This window comes from Phyllobates terribilis, unplaced genomic scaffold, assembly GCF_046119375.1.
Source record: "Phyllobates terribilis strain yellow unplaced genomic scaffold, ASM4611937v1 Scaffold_2__4_contigs__length_985480577, whole genome shotgun sequence".
Classification (NCBI taxonomy): Eukaryota; Metazoa; Chordata; class Amphibia; order Anura; family Dendrobatidae; genus Phyllobates; species Phyllobates terribilis.
In genome coordinates, this window is record NW_027362762.1 from 959406024 (window position 1) to 959426539 (window position 20516).

At 43.4% G+C, this 20516-nt stretch overlaps 1 protein-coding gene across 2 annotated transcripts in view; it reads left to right on the forward strand.

The window, feature by feature from the left end:
• The first annotated feature begins 4747 nt into the window (after window positions 1-4747).
• LSAMP (limbic system associated membrane protein) overlaps window positions 4748-20516 on the forward strand; it is a 1076006-nt gene continuing 1060237 nt past the window's right edge. Inside the window, exon 1 of one of the 2 annotated variants that reach the window (XM_073668587.1) lies at window positions 4748-5353. In XM_073668587.1, the coding sequence (XP_073524688.1) occupies window positions 5199-5353 (155 nt within the window). In that variant the 5' untranslated portion in view covers window positions 4748-5198. The remainder of the gene's footprint in view (window positions 5354-20516) is intronic. The other variant, XM_073668588.1, reaches the window with a different exon arrangement.

A 20516-nucleotide genomic window follows, 5' to 3' on the forward strand; every position in this document is an offset into this window, starting at 1 on the left:
CAGTATAGAGTCTCCTATGCAATGCCCTGTGCAGTATAGAGTCTCCTATGCAATGCCCTGTGCAGTATAGCACCCCCTATGCAATGCCCTGTGCAGTATAGCGCCCCCTATGCTATGCCCTGTGCAGTATAGAGTCTCCTATGCAATGCCCTGTGCAGTATAGAGTCTCCTATGCAATGCCCTGTGCAGTATAGCACCCCCTATGCAATGCCCTGTGCAGTATAGCACCCCCTATGTAATGCCCTGTGCAGTATAGTGCCCCCTATGCAATGCCCTGTGCAGTATAGCGCCCCCTATGCAATGCCCTGTGCAGTATAGCGTCTCCTATGCAATGCCCTGTGCAGTATAGCACCCCTATGCAATGCCCTGTGCAGTATAGCGTCTCCTATGCAATGCCCTGTGCAGTATAGCACCCCCTATGCAATGCCCTTTGCAGTATAGCGCCCCCTATATAATGCTGACTGCAGTATAGCGCCCCCTATGCTATGCCCTGTGCAGTATAGCGTCTCCTATGCAATGCCCTGTGCAGTATAGCACCCCCTACGCAATGCCCTTTGCAGTATAGCGCCCCCTATATAATGCTGACTGCAGTATAGCGCCCCCTATGCTATGCCCTGTGCTGTATAGCGTCTCCTATGCAATGCCCTGTGCAGTATAGCGCCCCCTATGCAATGCCCTGTGCAGTATAGCGCCCCCTATGCTATGCCCTGTGCAGTATAGCGCCCCCTATGCTATGCCCTGTGCAGTATAGCGCCCCCTATGCTATGCCCTGTGCAGTATAGCGCCCCCTATGCAATGCCCTGTGCAGTATAGCGCCCCCTATGCTATGCCCTGTGCAGTATAGCGCCCCCTATGCTATGCCCTGTGCAGTATAGCGCTCCCTATGCAATGCCCTGTGCAGTATAGCGCCCCCTATATAAGGCTGACTGCAGTATAGCACCCCCTATGCTATGCCCTTTGCATTATAGCGCCCCCTATATAATGCTGACTGCAGTATAGCGCCCCCTATGCAATGCTCACTGCAGTATAGCGCCCCCTATGCTATGCCCTGTGCAGTATAGCGCCCCCTATGCTATGCCCTGTGTTGTATAGCGCCCCCTATGCTATGCCCTGTGCAGTATAGCGCCCCCTATGCTATGCCCTTTGCAGTATAGTGCCCCCTATGCAATGCCCTGTGCAGTATAGCGCCCCCTATGCTATGCCCTGTGCAGTATAGCACCCCCTATATAATGCTGACTGCAGTATAGCACCCCCTATGCTATGCCCTTTGCATTATAGCGCCCCCTATATAATGCTGACTGCAGTATAGCGCTCCCTATGCAATGCTGACTGCAGTATAGCGCCCCCTATGCTATGCCCTGTGCAGTATAGCGCCCCCTATGCTATGCCCTGTGCAGTATAGCGCCCCCTATGCTATGCCCTGTGCAGTATAGCGCCCCCTATGCAATGCTGACTGCAGTATAGCGCCCCCTATGCTATGCCCTGTGCAGTATAGCGCCCCCTATGCTATGCCCAGTATACATGCTTTCGTTTGCACTCATTGTATTGTGACGTCTGGCGTTTTCTGATTGCCCTCCGTTCCTTCTAGTGTCAGGAGCTCTGCTTGCTGTCACTACACGGAGACCTTCAGTCATTACTTCTAGAGGAGGAATCTCTCATTCTGGACATATTATTTGTCATTACTGCATAGTAACATAGAAGAGCTGGGAATCTACTTTATGAACTTTAGAAAGTTGCGCTTAGTAAGATGTAGCAGAGCTGGACGTGTTGCTGTTAGGTTGGGGGCCGCACAGGTCGCCCCGAGACCCACAAGGTGCAGCAAACACAACCAGCACGTGGCAAAAAATGCAACAGGTGTCAAACTTTTGCAACTTTCTGGTGGAGGTCGCGGTACCTTGCAGGATGCATTGTGATCACATTCGCTTCTGTTACCCTGCGATATTACAGCGTTTACTGCCCCCAATCACCGTGTCGGCTTACATGCAGTCCTGTGCAAAATGGATGTGACACATGGGGCCAAAAAACAAACTCAGCTCTGCTGCATCTCACAGTCAATTCCTGAACCCCTGGCAGTTTTCTTGCATTCTTGGCCATTAACAATAACCCAGCAACTTAAATGTGGGGGAGGGGGGCACCATGGCAGCCTAAAAACACCCATCTCTTCATCCAGGGTGACACAGAAGGAGGGCGAAGGATTGTTCTCTTGTCAGTGGCTATATCCATTTGTCACAGCAAAGGTCAAGGGGTCGGGCTGTGTGACCCCTACATGTCAGTGCCCCCCCCTGCTATTGAGCACTTGTCTGTGTATACATGAGCAGCACTAATGAGTTATAATCAATAGCTTCATACTGACCCTGAATGGTATCATGGATTATACTCCAGTCACATCCAAAGCTGCATTCAAAATGTTGTTCAAGTTGCTACAAATACTGCTCAAAATGTATCATTGGAATTGGAAATGCTGCTTTGGATGTTAGTACAAGACATGATCTTTATTTCCTGCATCCACCACTAGGGGGAGCTCACAACATGCAGATTTATCCAGGCCTGTAGCAATGAATTATAAATCCACTATTTAGCTCCCCCTAGTGGCTGATCCAGGCAGACAGCATTTTATCATTTACCTTTGTGCACTGCATGATACGAAGATTATTGTGCGGACACTGAGGCAGATTGGGAATGATGGGAGATTTACAGGATGCCGAACTGAGAATGCAGCTCTGGATGGGACTAGAGTACAGAATATGATTCATATTTCCTGCAATCACCACTAAGGGGAGCTCACAACATGCAGATTTAAACAGCACCCCTAGTGATGAAGCTTCCTCTTGTGGTTGCAGCAGATAGGCTGCATTTTATCATGGCCAGTTTGGGGGGAATGTGAGGATTATTTTGCAGCCAGCAGTATGCAGAATTAGGGAATGCAGCTATGGAGTAACATAACTCCACTAGAGGGCGCTGTCACACCACACACATATTTATACAACTTTTACTGAGCTCAATAATCCTTTGGTAAACTGCAAAGCTCCACCTAGTGGTGGATGCAGGCAGTCAGACTTTTATCTTGTAATTCCACAACAAGCAGAGATCTTAAAAATGACAAAGAATTAAAAAGTACATTAAAAAGTTGCACAACTTTGTGTTATATATTGGTTAAGCTTGATTTACATAGGACTGCACGAGTCCTGTAGTAGGAAGATTCCCAGCCTTACAACATGACAGGTGAGGGATAGATGTAGCGGAGCTGAGTTTGTGGCATCTCACTGCTCTTAGCTCTCATCCATGATACGTTCATTGAAGTCTTGCAAAAAGTTGACATATTGATCCCATCAAAGTGTGACGCAGCAGAGTTGAGTTAGTCTGATGTATGTTTTAAGTCTTCCATTAGGTTCAGCTATACAGTGATAGTGAACCAGAACTTAAGAGTTTGTGGCATAATGTTCTACAGTCCAAGATTGTGTTATCTGTGGTCTGACATGGGACTGCAGGCACGATGGCCACATAATTAGAGACATTTTGCAATGGACAAATTATGTCTCAATTTTGAATATTCCTTAATTTAATGGAGTCACGATGCCCATTCAATGCAGCAGAGATGAAATTGTCAAGCACTTCTCTCTATTGTTACATAGGACTGCATGTGGAGCTACCACATCAACTTAGCTACACAGTGCACTTGCCATGCATCAGAGCTGAATTTGTTGTCCTTCTTGTTATTACATAGGACTGCATGTGAACGCTCTGCATTTCTTTTGCTATTCCACTGCAGATACACTGCAGCCGTACAGATTTCTAGTCATTTGGGACAATGTTTCACAACCTCAAAAAGTATCAGATGTGTTTTTGCATGGGACTGCAGGTGGATGTACTGCCTTATTTTTACTCCCTTTGTCACTTGGCACAATGCTCTATAACAGCGCACAGCTCTGTAGGTGAATCTGGTGCATTTGTTTAGCTCGGAGCAATCACAATTTACATGTAATGTAGTTGAGCCGAGTTTGTCATTTGGCACAATATTTCCCAATCTGTGATTTTTTTTATTTTTTTTTTTACATAGGACTGCAACAGAACCTACTACTTTATTGCAGTTCAGAAAGTTTACACGGCAGGACTCATTTTTATAAATTGGGCACAAATAGAGCTCCAACATAATCTGCGGCGCAGTACAGAGATTGCCATTACTCGTATCAGTCTCTGTCCCTATTTGGGCTCATAATCTGAAAATATAAGGATTTTTTTTTTAAGATGTTGTCCTTGACTGGATTCGAACCCAGAACCCCGGCGCTCAGATCCATGAGTTCGAATCCGACCGAGGACAACATCAGTACGGAGTTTGTAATTTTTTCTCGTGTTTGTGTAAGATTCATCCACATACCACTAGTTTCCTCCCACGCTCCAAAATGATACAGATCGGTAATTATGATACATTATTTCTGTTTTTACACAGGACTGCAGGCGAATCTACTGCATTTGTAATGACTGAGTTCTCACGACGCACAGATCTCAGTATACAGCGCCGAGATCCACAACAACACCCTAGGAAACGTGCGAGGCGCAAGTGTCTCCGGCGCCGCCTTCCCATTGGGAGAAGCAGCGGCTCCAAGTGTTTCCCAATGAATTGGTGGCAGGAGGGGGGGTTGTTGTGAAAGAAAACCCAGATTCAGTGTTCTTCCCCTTACAATCCAGGCAGGTTTCTGCTCTTCTTTATTGAGATCCGCCTCCATCCCCCCCTCCCTTCCCTTCGCTCTCTCCATCCATCTCTGTGAGCTTGGGAAAGTGGGTTAGTGAAGGAACCTTGTGTACACAATCTCAGTCCTGGCAGCAGCGGCAGCCGCACGTCCCCTCCGCTCCGCTCCTGCTACTTGTAACTCTGGGATTGTTGCGCTGGATTTCCTCCTCTGGATCATCCTTGAAAAACAACTAAAAAAAAAAAATCCAAAAATTGCAAAAACTGCAGAATCCAACACCCCCCTCCCCATCTCTCTGCTTACTTTGGAAAACTGCATGAAGATCCTGATCTTCTCCGATCCTTGGGATTGATTAACTGTGGGATTTAAAACAAACAAACTGATTTTTGTTGGGATTTTTATTTTTTTTTCATGGTTTTTGGCAAAAATTTTGTTTTTGGGAGCAAGTTCTAGATATTTTTTTTTAAGTCTTTTTTTTTTTCTCGCGTTGTGATTGTAAAGTGGTTGACCATGGTTTGGAGGTGGCAAGCAGACAGGAACCAGTTGCCTCTTCTGCTTCTAAGACTCCTTTGCCTTCTCCCAACAGGATTGCCTGTCCGCAGCGTGGATTTTAACCGAAGCACCGATAACATCACTGTCCGGCAAGGGGATACAGCTGTGCTCAGGTAGGGGGCGCTCCGCCTGCTTCTTCTTCTTTTTCTTCTTCTTCTGCTCTTTATGTTGACATGTTGGAGGCTACTTGAGTCATCTAAGATGCTGGACTACACGAGAGTGGAGGAGTGGTACGAGGAGGTGTCCACCACAAAGGTCTTCTCCTACTTCTCTTATTGCTCCTTGCAGGCCATTCTACAAGGACGTGAAATCATGGTGCTACCATTGCAACCTAACATCCTCCTCCACTCCTGGTGTCAGTATTTTCTAAAGTCTACCTTGCCTGTAATGATGCTCGATTGATTCATCTCATCATGTGAGGATGATCGAAGGTTCATCACGTGCTCATTGCAACCTACATCTGTCCCTTGCACAGTAGTCACATTGCAGTCCTCCTGGTGGAAGGAATGAGGACTTAGGGGCTTCTAAAAGGTCCATGTCTGTTGAGATGCAGGCATGGATTGGGTTGGGAGCCCATGTGATATGTTGGAGGAGCTGGCACGGTACCTATATCTAGTGCGACACTAGATGGCTTCCCAGGCATGGAGGGAGTTAAGCGTTCTGTTGCTGGGAACATAGGCATGCTAGGATTTGCTGACACCTCATAGCTGCTAGCGTACACACGTCAAGGAGCACATAGAAGTCGTAAGGGCACATCTTCATCATGGCCGTAGGGAATGGTCCATGCCATGACACAGGACTATCTGCAGAGCCAAGCCTGCCCTATAGACTTCACTATCTACCAGAGCTTACGTCGTGGTGGCTGCAGTGACACCAAAATACACACTGGACAATGCTAGGGAGCACTGCAGCATTCTACGTACAGGGACACGATGAGCCAAATTTATTAACTCCATAGTTCTCGTAGGCTTCTTCTTCTTCTTCTTCTCATTGGGCCAGGTCTGGTCCTCAGAGACCCCTAAGTGCATCACGTTAAAGACAGACGGGTTAATTAGTGCTCCACGTTAACTTCTGCGTGCAAAAGGCAGAATGGGCTGGAAACAGGCTGCGTTAATGGTCCTTAGAGGACCGGGATGGAGAAGCAGGAGTTAACCCGTTAAGCGTCATGTTGTCGACGGAGCTTGAGGTTTTCGAAGGCTTACTGACCTTGCACATCCCATAGCACGTCATTAACACATTGAAGCGTGCTCCATCCAGGTGTGAGTGCAGTGAAGTGGAGCAAAGGAGCATTGCAACTTGAGGAGAAGGTGCAGAACACCAAGGTGGCGGTGTCAATGGTGGTAGAGTCTTTGTGATGACGACTCGTGGTCAAGTCATTGAGTAGAGCTGAATATTAACCTATGCTAGTGTAAACTGCATGTAATCGTGGTCTGTGAAACCAACTCATGTGATGCTGAGATGGAGATGCACATTCATCTTTCCATCCACGACGGTCGTGACACCTTGTCTCCTGTGAAGCCCCGTCTATTGCTACATATTGTTACATGGGGTATATTGGCCATGTATGATCTTCTCTATAGAATATTACCTACAGATACACATATCTCATGGATTGTTACCGCAGCCAGTTCAACCCAACACAAGGTGTTTTAGTGGTCAAGTTCTGGAGTAACGCACCGTGTCCTGGGTGGACAATGCTCGACACTGAATGTGTGTTGGATGTCTGAGGATTATCATACCATGTTCAAATCCACTTAGCTTGATGCCCTTGGACCTCTAGACATGTCCCATCTACAGGTCATGTGTAATAGTCAATGCATTAAAGATATAGTATCTGTGGAAGTTCTACTCTGGTCGGCTGCTTAAAGGGATTGTGTACTTCTTGTTAAAACCTTTGCAAAATTGATAAGAATGGGATATTTAATGGGGAACAACAATCTCTCTGAGGAGATGCAAAGCCCTGTAAGATCTTGGACTCATAGTATAATTTTTGATGGAATTTATAGGAATCGTGTAAATTAACTTTATGGATTGTTCCACGTTTTTAACTTGGCTATGATAAAGCACCCCCTAACTTGTGGCTCTCCAGCTGGTGCAAAACTACAATTCCTATGATGCCCTGATAGATTGTGGCCAGGGAAGTTTTGCAAGAGCTGGAGAGCCATTGGGTGGAGACCACTTGATTATGACGTGGTGGGAGTTGCAGCCTTACTCTAGTCGAAGAGTCACTGGACCATGATGAAAATTATTGAGGGTTCCTCTACTGGACCCCAATTGTAGATATAAGTGATTGCTACGTTTCCAAGACCCTTTAGACATTCTTGGCTTTTTCTGGAACTTGATCAATCAAACACAACATCGCAGTGTTCCGAAATACTTGATATCAATGGTTCTGTACTGTTTCGTCTGATAGAAGTGAAACATTGTGTAAAAATCAGGACACTTAATTGGCAGAATGGAAGAATGGTCATAAATATCATATGAGGCCCAGAGAAAAAAGAACTCCTGCTCTCACTACCCCTTCATCATGGGCCTCCAAATATCCCCAAGATCATATCTTATACTGAGTATGCCACAATAGCACCGAGAAGTTGAGGGAGTCCCAGTGGTTATACTGCCCCCAGTGTACGAGGCAAGGAAGGATGGGTTCACCCAAAGTCTGACTGCTGGGGTGTGATGGTGCGTATTTATATCTAGCGTAAAACCCCCATTTTCTTAGTTGCTTGGGAGTCCATTAAAAATTAAAGAAGGTCCAGACACCAGACGTTCTCCTCCAAGGAATCTCTTTATTGGTTACCACATGCAAAAAGTAAAAAATACAAACGACGTTTCGGCCACTTGGGGCCTTTTTCAAACCAAATATAGAAGGAGGGGTACATGAATGTGAATATAAATGTATGTACACCGCTTACTATATTTGCCTTGAAATAGGCCCTATGTGGTGTATTTTTTACCTTTTGCATGCGGTAACCAATAAAGAGATTCCTTGGAGGAGAACGTCTGGTGTCTGGACCTTCTTTCATTTTTAATTGACTCCCAAGCAATTAAGAAAACGGAGGTTTTACGCTAGATATAAATACACACCATCACACCCCTGCAGTCAGACTTTGGATCAACTCGTCATTCCTTGCCTCGGACACTGGGGGCAGTATAACCACTGAGACCCCCTCAACCTCTTGGTGTATGCTATAACCAATAAAAAGATTACTTGGAGGAGAACGTCTGGTGCCTTGGACCCTTCTTTAATTTTTAATGCTCTGGCAACATTGTCCGGAGTTGCACCAAGAATGCTCGGACCACGGAGTGGAGAATGGGGTGGACATTTTTCCAAACTGGTGTGAGCCAATTGGCAGAGGGCATAGTCAAGGCACAAGCCAACTTAGTGTACTTATATATTGATGACCTATGCTATCAGAGGGTTGGGGGTCCGATAGCTGGCACCACTGTCAATAACCTGTTAGCCGATCCTCAGGTGCCAGTAGTCAATGGTATATAGACCCAGAACGGCACAGCTCCGCACACTGTGGCCGTTCTAGGGTGAAGCAATTCTCTTATTGAAGTGAATGTGAGTTGAGCTGCAGTACCCGATAACACCACTATGCTATGTATGGCGCTGTGCCGTCCTGGCTCCGTACACTGTGGACATTCCATGGCTGCCGGATCTGGTCATGGCGTATCAGTGGGGGTAGTCGTGTATCAGACCCCATTGATCTGGTATTAGATGATGTATCCACCACCATAGTCCTGGACAGCCCCTTTAATTGACAGTAATCACTATTTAAAGACAATCTCTTAATTGATGGCCTATTGTGGGCGACTTGGACAATGAAAGTATCATTTTAATTTTCCCGTCTCTTAAGACTCACGATTTCCTTCGATTTATATCATCTTTCAAAAAGAAACCTGAACAATCAAACTCTTAGAAGCCGTAAGCGCAGGTTCCCGGCTCGCTAACACGTCTGCTCCAAGGATATTCTCAACTACCTGCGGAGAAACAAAACTTTTATCTCAGGGATTACTTCAAAAGGATGAAAGTGAATATTCTTAATTAAGGTTTATTGTTTCTGCGCGAAAATGAAGAATTCTGTAATGTAAAAAAAAAAAAATAGAAGGAAAAAAGTCAGATGCTTGAAAAAAGTTCCAAAAATGTAAAAAAAAAATGACTGCACTGGTAGAGGATTAGCCTGGTTAATGTGTATATAGCTTCTATAGGACCATATTCCATACACATCCTTATTGCTCATCTTCATTATAAAACCAGTCTGGTGGGCTGCTATTGTGAGGTACAATTCCCAGCAGGGGATGAAACCTCAGTGAGACCCTCCAGGGGCACCATCTGGATATTGTTGGATAGTATATAGGATTCCTACCCAGTGTAGTGCACAAATTACATAACATTTGCTGTGAAAATGGAAATCAAGTTGTACTGCCAACTAGTGGTCGCAAGTGGAGCTGCAGACATTTTTAATTTCCTACAATGTTTTACTTGGAATCTTGGCCTTTTGTTTACATCTGGTTCTGGTGTAAATTTTTTTTATTTTTTTTTTTAATTTTGCCAATTTTCTTTTCTCCATATTACAATGTTCATTAAAAAAAATAGAATTCTTGCACTGCGAAAATTGCAAGATTGCTATTTATTTTTGTTAAAGATCTAATTTAAACAACAGTTTATTTTCTAACTGCACATTCCCTTTAAATGTGAGGGTCTCCCTCTGTCTGCTCAGAACGTGGACACATACAATCTTAATTACATTGTAATATTTGCTGTTACCATTGTACATACAGGACGGGTCATCAATAAGATCTAATAGGGAATCTGTGCTCATCCTACAATAGACCCAAAGTCACCACCAAATTGTGGTCGTCTTGTGCTGGATCATTGGATTTTAATCTTGTGTCAGATCATTGGCCGATTGCTGTAACCTTCGTTATTCTGGTAGTTTTGTCCATTCTCACCCTGCATTCCTCTATGGCTACAAGCTTGGAACCTAACCACCATATCAGCCTAAACTTTTGCCGATGACCACTTTTTAATATAGTATGCCCCAGTGGCGTCACTAGTGTCTGATGGGCAAGATTTGGACCGGTCCCCCCCATCCTGAGTAAATTTACAGTACAGACCAAAAGTTTGGACACACCTTCTCATTTAAAGATTTTTCTGTATTTTCTTGACTATGAAAATTGTACATTCACACTGAAGGGATCAAAACTATGAATTACCACATGTGGAATTATATACTTAACAAAAAAGTGTGAAACAACTGAAAACATGTCTTATATTCTAGGTTCTTCAAAGTAGCCACCTTTTGCTTTGATGACTGCTTTGCACACTCTTGGCATTCTCTTGATGAGCTTCAAGAGGTAGTCACCGGAAATGGTCTTCCAACAATCTTGAAGGAGTTCCCAGAGATGCTTAGCACTTGTTGGCCCTTTTGCCTTCACTCTGCGGTCCAGCTCACCCCAAACCATCTCGATTGGGTTCAGGTCTGGTGACTGTGGAGGCCAGGTCATCTGGCGTAGCCCCCCATCACTCTCCTTCTTGGTCAAATAGCCCTTACACAGCCTGGAGGTGTGTTTGGGGTCATTGTCCTGTTGAAAAATAAATGATGGTCCAACTAAACGCAAACCGGATGGAATAGCATGCCGCTGCAAGATGCTGTGGTAGCCATGCTGGTTCAGTATGCCTTCAATTTTGAATAAATCCCCAACAGTGTCACCAGCAAAGCCCCCCCACACCATCACACCTCCTCCTCCATGCTTCACGGTGGGAACCAGGCATGTAGAGTCCATCCGTTCACCTTTTCTGCGTCACATAAAGACACGGTGGTTGGAACCAAAGATCTCAAATTTGGACTCATCAGACCAAAGCACAGATTTCCACAGGTCTAATGTCCATTCCTTGTGTTCTTTAGCCCAAACAAGTCTCTTCTGCTTGTTGCCTGTCCTTAGCAATGGTTTCCTAGCAGCTATTTTACCATGAAGGCCTGCTGCACAAAGTCTCCTCTTAACAGTTGTTGAAGAGATGTGTCTGCTGCTAGAACTCTGTGTGACATTGACCTGGTCTCTAATCTGAGCTGCTGTTAACCTGCGATTTCTGAGGCTGGTGACTCGGATAAACTTATCCTCAGAAGCAGAGGTGACTCTTGGTCTTCCTTTCCTGGGGCGGTCCTCATGTGAGCCAGTTTCTTTGTAGCGCTTGATGGTTTTTGCAACTGCACTTGGGGACACATTCAAAGTTTTCCCAATTTTTCAGACTAACTGACCTTCATTTCTTAAAGTAATGATGGCCACTCGTTTTTCTTTACTTAGCTGCTTTTTTCTTGCCATAATACAAATTCTAACAGTCTATTCAGTAGGACTATCAGCTGTGTATCCACCAGACTTCTGCACAACACAACTGATGGTCCCAACCCCATTTATAAGGCAAGAAATCCCACTTATTAAACCTGACAGGGCACACCTGTGAAGTGAAGACCATTTCCGGTGACTACCTCTTGAAGCTCATCAAGAGAATGCCAAGAGTGAGCAAAGCAGTCATCAAAGCGAAAGGTGGCTACTTTGAAGAACCTAGAATATAAGACATATTTTCAGTTGTTTCACACTTTTTTGTTAAGTATATAATTCCACATGTGTTAATTCATAGTTTTTATGCCTTCAGTGTGAATGTACAATTTTCATAGTCATGAAAATACAGAAAAATCTTTAAATGAGAAGGTGTGTCCAAACTTTTGGTCTGTACTGTATATATATCTATATATATATATATATATATACAGTATATATATATATATCTATATCTATCCTGGTATATATGTCCCTCACCCTGGTATATATGGCCCTCATCCTGGCCCCATCCTGGTATATATATCCCCGATCTGCCACTGTTCTATAATATATAGAAAAAAATAAACAATTATAGTCACCAGGGGCATACATAGAAGTCATAGAGCTCCATAGCAGAAGTATAATACACACTCCCATAGCCCTCCAAATAGTATAATGCACTCCTCATAGTCCTCCATATAGTATAATGCACTCCCCATAGTCCTCCATACAGTATAATGCACTCCCCATAGTTCTCCATACAGTATAATACACTCCCCATAGTCCTCCATACAGTATAATGCACTCCCCATAGTCCTCTATATAGTATGATGCACTCTCCATAGTCCTCCATATAGTATGATGCACTCTCCATAGTCCTCCATATAGTATAATGCACTCCTCATAGTCCTCCATATAGTATTATGCACTCCCCATAGTCCTGCATATAGTATAATACACTCCCATAGTCCTCCATATAGTATAATACACTCGCCATAGTTCTCCATATAGTATAATGCACTTCCCATAGTCCTCCATATAGTATAATACACTCCCATAGTCCTCCATATAGTATAATACACTCGCCATAGTTCTCCATATAGTATAATGCACTCCTCATAGTCCTCCATATAGTATAATACACTCCTCATAGTCCTCCATACAGTATAATGCACCCCATAGTCCAGTCCTCTATAGAGTATAATGCACTCCCCATAGTCCTCCATATAGTATAATGCATCCCCCATAGTCCTCCACATAGTATAATACACTCCCATAGTCCTCCATATAGCATAATAATACACTCCCATAGTCCTCCATATAGTATAATACACTCCTCATAGTCCTCCATATAGTATAATGCACTCTCCATAGTCCTCCATACAGTATAATGCACCCCATAGTCCTCTATAGAATATAATACACTCCCTATGGTCCTCCATATAGTATAATGCACACCCCATAATCCTCCATATAGTATAATGCACTCCCCATAGTCCTCCATATAGTATAATGCACTCCCCATGGTTCCTCCATATAGTATAATGCATCCCCCATAGTCCTCCATTTAGTATAATGCATCCCCCATAATCCTCCATACAGTATAATACACTCCCCGTACTCCTCCATAGAGTATAATACACTCCCCATAGTCCTCCATAGAGTATAATGCACTCCCCATAGTCCTCTATATAGTATAATGCACTCCCCACAGTCCTCCATATAGTATAATGCATCACATAGTCCTCCATATAATATACTGCACAGCTCATAGTCATCCATGTAGTATAATGCACCGAGCACGTACATCCAGTTGACGTTTCTGCTGGTGTCGGCGGGCACCGGACCCACCAGGCCCAGTCGCTATGACCACAGTCGTTACACCCCTATTGTGCCCCCATACACCTGTGTCCTTTCATACCTTTCCTCTGGGCTTAACGCATCCCGGGATCCGTGTGTCACGCAAGGTGTGGGAAAGACTGAGTGCAACACAAAGGGAAGAGGGAAAGGGAGTCCAGACTCTAAGGAAAGGGGGGAGTGGAGACCTCCTAGACTGATCTAATATCACCCTAACTCCACTAACGTCCTTTTATTGGTTCTTCATCAATCGCCGCACGCGTACCTCGCCCCGTCTTTCCCTGGCATTAGGCTCAAGCTAGGGAAGGGAGGCGATGAGCACTAGTCGATCTCCACTGAACACCAAAGACAACAAGGGTGGACAAACAAGGGAAAATCGCTTAGCTTTAGTCGACTCCAGACAAATGCGCACACGTCCTCTAGCACCAGAGAGGAAGAAGTACTGCTCTTGCTCAAGCCTTCACAAGGGGTAATGAATATCACCGGCACCTCCCTCTGGAACAAAGCATATTTTTATACACCCAAGGTAGGGTGTTAATTAGCCAGAGGAAGGTAGCCACTGGGTCCTAGAGATACTGTGTCTAAGAAGTTGTCTGTAATGCCAAACGAAGAGATCTCCTGGAACCAACTGCAGGGCGACCTCGGACACACCTGTGACACCGTTGCACACAATGATGAGCTTAGAAAATCAAAAAATGATTTTGTGGTACTCTGTTAGGAGATGATTATGTTATATGTGTCTATATGCTGCCATCCAGTGACCTTGCTGTGAATTGCAGCCAGGCGTTTTGCTAGCACCTTGCTATATACCATTAAATTTGCATCATGAGAGATCGGAACTAGTGTTGAGCGAGTATGTTCTGTCCGAGTATGCTCGGGCCGAGCTCCGAGTATTTACAGCTGCTCGGTGATATGGTTGAATCGCTCACATGTAATAAAACTGTCAAACAGTTGCAAATCATGCACACGCAGCGATTTAACCATATCACCGAGCAGCTGTAAATACTCGGAGCTCGGCCCGAGCATACTCGGACAGAACACACTCGCTCAACACTAATCGGAACCATTATCAAAATTCACAAAGGAGGACACTTTTGTATCTTTCCGTCTATTTATTCTGGAGGCCGGATCCCATCTCCCCGATGTCCTATTACTAAAGTTTCACCTCCAGCTTCCAAATGAAAGATTTATTGTTTTCTCTGAGGACAATAACACATTCACCTCCTGAAAACAAAATCCTTCTCTTTTTTTTTTTTTTATTTCGAGATGTTGCATTTTTCGTTTATTTACTCATAGAAGACACATTATCACCTGGTAATGTAACCTCCCGACCCGCCATCTCAATTTATGGATAATTTAGCACTTTCATGAAAAAGAAATGATGGATCAATACCAACTGTATATTTAATGCCTGGCCGATATATTGTGAAGCCGTTCCACCGCTCGGGAGCTGATGTGGGTAAATGATTTGGATTAAAATGTGGGGACATGAGAATTCTTTACCCAGAGAAACAATTACGGAGAAATATAAAATATGATTGATTCCATGGCAACTATTCGCCAATCCCAAGAAAAAGGTAAACTTTCCACACAGTTTAACCATTATGGAGCTTCTCAAGATGCAACATTGTATCTTAGCGCCCTTGAAAGTATCTATTCATCTTCAGGTTGACTCAAAAAGTTGCCTCTGTCTATAGACACATGGATACATATTTACACTGACTGTTACCATGATGGAGAGCGTGCCGACGGCATGTGGATTTGTAGCCTCTTATCTCTCATAATAGCAGGTTATGTCTGGGAGGAAACATCTGAGAGTGAAAGAGACCAAAGTGATGGATTTATGATGGATTCTTCATCAAATGTAACATCCCGGTGCCGACCAGAACGCAGAATGAGCGTAGATAAATCAGACCTGTTCCTGGGATGGAAGACCCACCGTGGCTTCATCACTAAGTCAATGGCTTTGTGTATATAAAAGTTTTAAAAGTTTTTACCCAACTTTTTTTGTTCTCCCATCGAGCAGAATATGAGTTGCAATTGGCCAATCTAATAATTCAAAATATTATGTGGAAGTAGAACTAGATGTTTCTACCAAAAATTCCCTTGGTCTATCATCATAAACTAAAATTACAGGGAAACTCAATTTAGGTGTTGGAGTTTACTGGAGATTTGAGATGTAGTTTAGATATGAAGGGGCACTGGACAAGTGGTTGGAGCCTCAAAAGAGGATGTCCCATTCAGAAAACCCAATACAGTATTAAATTATTATCCCCAAGAAAAGCAAGATATAACTTACTGATGGCTGAGAGTATGATGCTGAGAACGGGGCTCTAGAAACCTGAGAATGGGGCTCTGCAGCCCCGTCATAAATGGAGCGGATATGCATATGTCCAGCTCTGCTCAATTCATTGTCTATGGGACTGCTGGAAATAGCCTAGCTCTGTTCTCAGCAGTCCTGTAGACAATGAACGGACAAGAAGCCACACATGTCCATCTCTGACTCATTCCGAATGTGGCCTCACCCTCATGGTTCCATAACCACATCTTTAAGATCATTGGGGGGCCTAATGGTCAGATTAGCAGGTTTTTACTCATTTTATGGATAGGGGATATCTTGATTTTTTTGGGAATAACTCTTTAAGGGACTGAGAGTTGAAAGAGCCTTTTGACCAAATGTGAGAGCAGTTACAAAACATGTCTCTCACTCTGGAGGATCCTGCATTATACAGCTACCCCATTGATATTAAAGGACGCAGTGTAATACTGTATTTGCCCTGTGGTGGCGCTGCAGGGAAACTGAGCACTTACTGCTTGATTTTCTTACAGATCACAGATGATTACTGGAGGACTCTCTGTGATCAACTTTTTGTCATATGACCTTTCCAACAAGTAGTGGAAAAATCCTTAAAGACTGAAGGTCTGTAGTAAATTTCTTAAAAATAGTTTAGACCTAGCAAATTCGAAATCTTGAAAAATCATGAACTGAATGAAAATTCTTCATGAGAACAGGAATGAGAATTCCAACATATAAAACCCATCTAGATACTCAGAGTCCCCATGGGTGACTCTAAGACTCGCCATGTCCACAGATGAATGATACTTTACAAGCAGGTGCAATAGGTTGTGACCGTTTTGGTCAATATTGATATTGGTTTTGAATGATTTTGATCTTATTCTGCACCTAATTCTGATATTTTCTCAAAAAAAGCATCGTGAGGATCCATTCGTTAGCACTGAAAATAGTAACGAACCTTCTAGAAGTGAAGCTATGAGGAGCGTTAGCCACCTCTTGAATGCAAACACCATCGCTGATCCTAATCCCGGCTTAGTGAAGGGATTCAGTGGCCACAGGCTTCATTCCAAGAGAGCAAATGGGTTTATTTCACAAAGATACAGGAAACAAAATAGAGAGGAAACGCGGAGTTTACGGCTCGTTTTCTGCTCAGGTTTGCTCCATAGTCTTGGGATTTAGTTGTCTTCACAAATTCTATAAGATAAAAACAGAGAAATAAAATGGTGAATAGTGATAAGACATAAGACATGTCATGGTGTATAATAGTTTCTCTCTTAATGTTATCATTGTGCCCAATACTGACAATGAGGCCGTCCCTCCATTACAGGAAGAAGCAATGGCTCTAAATATACATGAATGTATCCCTCCTACCTTACTCTCTCTCTTCATTATTTCTTTCACACCTCCCTTCCTTCCTTCTTTCTTCTCTTTCACACCTCCCTTCCTCTCTTTCTCACCTCCTTCCTACATTCCTTCTTTCATATCTCCCAATCCTTTTCATCCTATCTTCCTTGTTTCACTCTTTTCCCTCTATTTCTCTTCTATCATTCCTTCTTTTTTTCCCTCTTTCTCTTTCCTTCCAATCTCTTTCACACCTTCCTTCCTTTTTTCTCATTTCCTTACTTCCGCTTATTCCTTCCTTTATTTCTTCCTATATCTCTCCTTCTCATCTTTTAATCTTCCTTCCTTTCATCATTCATTCCTCTTTTACTTTCTCTCTTTTCAATCTTTTCTACCTCCCAACTTCTTTTTTTCTCATTCCTTCCTCTCTTTTTCACAAATTTCTTTTTTCTTTCCTTTCTTCCATAAATCATCTTCCTTCCAACCCTTCCCATCTCTCTTTATACTTTATTTCCTACCTTCCTTCCTCTTTCGTTCTCTTACACCCTTCCTTCCCTCTTTCTCTTTCCTTTCAAATTCATTCACACTTTTATATCCTCCTTTTTTCTCCCTTCTTTCCTCTTCTTCCTTCATTCTATTATTTAGCTCTCATTCTTCCCTTTTTCTGCTCTTACTTCCTTCAATCTTTCCCTTCTCTTTAACTTTCTCTCTTCCATCCTTCCTCCCTCCCACCTTTATTTATTTTTTTATTCCTTCTTTTTACTCTCCCTTCATTCCTTCTTTACGTATTTATTTTTCCTCTCCTTCTTTACTCTCTTCCTCTTATTTCATTTATTCCTTTCTACCTCTTTTCCTCCTTTCATTCCTTCTTTTCTTAACTCCTTCCTTGCTCTTTCTCGCCCTTTATCTCTTTCCTCTTCTCTTCCTCTTTCCCCTTTTTCCTCCCCCTTCATTCCTTCCCTCCTTCCTCTTTCTCACTTCCTTTCTTGTGTTCTTCCTTCCTTCTTTCCTTCCCTTTTCCATTCCTTCCATCCTTCCTTCTATCCATCCTTCCTCTTTCTCTCCCCTTTCATTCCTTCCCTCCTTCTTCTCTTTCTCACTTCCTTTTTTGTCTTCTTCCTTGCATCTTTTTTTCCCTTCCTTCCTTCCTTCCTTCCTCCTTCTCTCTCTTCCATCCTTCCTTCTTTTCCTTTATCATTCCTTCTCTTCTTCCTCTCTTTCTCACTTCCTTCCTTGTGTTCTTACTTCCTTATGTACTTCCTTCCTTTCTTCTCTTTTCTTGCTTTCTTCTTTCCTTCCTCTTATTTTCTCTTCCATCCTTCCTCTTTCTCTCTCTTCCATCCTTCCTTCTTTTCCTTTATCATTCCTTCTCTTCTTCCTCTTTCTCCCTTCCTTGTGTTCTTACTTCCTTACATACTTCTTTCCTTTCTTCTTTCCTTCCTCTTTCTCTCTCTTCCCCCCTTGCTTCTTCTTTCTTTCTCTTCCATGCTTCCTTCCTCTTTCATTCCTTCCCTCTTTCTGACTTCCCACCTTCCTTGCATTCTTACTTTCTTCCTATATTTCATACTTTGTTCCTTTCTTCCTCTCTCTTCCTTCTATATTTTTTCACTTTCTTCCCTTCTTTGATTCTTCTCTCTGCACAGACCACCCGAGATGCGATCAATCTATTTAGATGCATGCTCTTCTTAATAAGTTTGTGGCCTTGTAACCAGTGCACCGGGGATGAGGACCGGAGCCTGGCCCTGTGGTATTAGGTAAATGCATCGACCCATGAGATGAATCTGCCTCCAGTAATTTCCGGGTGCCCACGTACCCCATGTGTCCCTGGTGACCACTTGCCCCACGTGCTCTTTGCCACTTCTCCTCACCGCTCTGATCTGTATTGCTGTCGGGCAGTAGACGACGTGTTGTGCAGTTAAATGGCGGCATTGATCACTGTATCTCTACATTGTACCTGTGCTCGTTCTTCACCTTCCTTTTTGCTTTGCATCAGATTATTGACATTGCCGTGGACCCGCGGTGAAGACGCCGGATCAGAGTCTGTCAGGATATAAAGATGATTCCTTGGCAGTTCCTGGAAGGGATTTGTCATGTTTCAGAGACCTGTTATTAACCGCGAGGACTTATTGCGCAAACCCCTCGGCTGTCAATCACTCGGTGATCAGCACTAAACGCCACGTCTTTTGTTGACTGAGTAAAATCTGGTAAATTCAGTGATCGCTGCGTTATTCTCGGATGATTGATGCATCTCAGGCATTTCTAAACATGATAAGCTTAGATACAGCAACTGAATAGAGAGTATCCCACATGACTGGCTTGGATACCGCAGCTTAATAGAGAGTATTTCACATGATTGACTTGGATACAACACATCATTGGAGAGTATGCCACATGATAGGCTTGGATACAGCAGTATCATAAAGAGTATACCATATGATTGGCTTGGATTCAGAGCTCAATAGAGAGTATTTCACATGATAAGCTTAGATACAGCAGCTCAACAGAGAATATGCCGCATGATTAACTTGGATACATCTTGTCATTGGAGAGAATCCCACATGATAGGCTTAGATACAGCAGCAAGATAGAGAGTATCCCACATAATAAGGTTGATACAGCGGCTCAATAGAGAGTATTTGACATGATTGGCTTGGATACAACACATTAGAGAGTATCCCAGTTTATAGGCTTAGATACAGCAGCTCAATAAAGAATATGCCAAATGATTTGTTTGGATACAACACGTCATTAGAGAGTATGCCACATGATAGGCTTAGATATCCTAGCACGATAGAGTGTATCCCACATGATTGGCTTGGATACAGCAGCTCAATAGAGACTATTTCACATGATGGGCTTGGATACAGCAGAGAGGAAAACAAAATTATAGGTTTAAATGCATCATCTTAGCAAACAGTATCGCAAATTCTAGCGTTAGATACATCATCTTTGTGTATAGTTTCTTCTTACATTTGAGGCTTAGATACACCAGGTCAAGATATAGTCATCATGTGATAGGCTTAGGTAAATGGCACAGTATCAGAGATTACTGACTTAGATACATTGAATCAAAAGATATGATACGCTTAGGTAGACCAACAAGATAGTGTATCACAAAGTACCGCCTTGGATACATTGTCTCAGAAATAAGGTCACACATGAGAGGCTTGGATACAGTAGATCAGACATTATTATATATATAAGGCTTAGTATGTGGCTCAGCAGACAGTATCACGTATGCTAAGCTTAGATGCACCCTCTCAGCAGGCCGTATCACACATGATAAGCTTAGATACCCAGCTCAGCAGCACAATGACTACGGAAATTTATTTTTGGGTGAAACTGGACAGATTTCCCCTGAGGAGATGTGATCGCTGAGGACAGAGACGGGAGGAGCAGAGGTGACACTTTTAATTCTCGTTTTTTTCTATGATTTTCTGTATTTAATTATTCTTAAT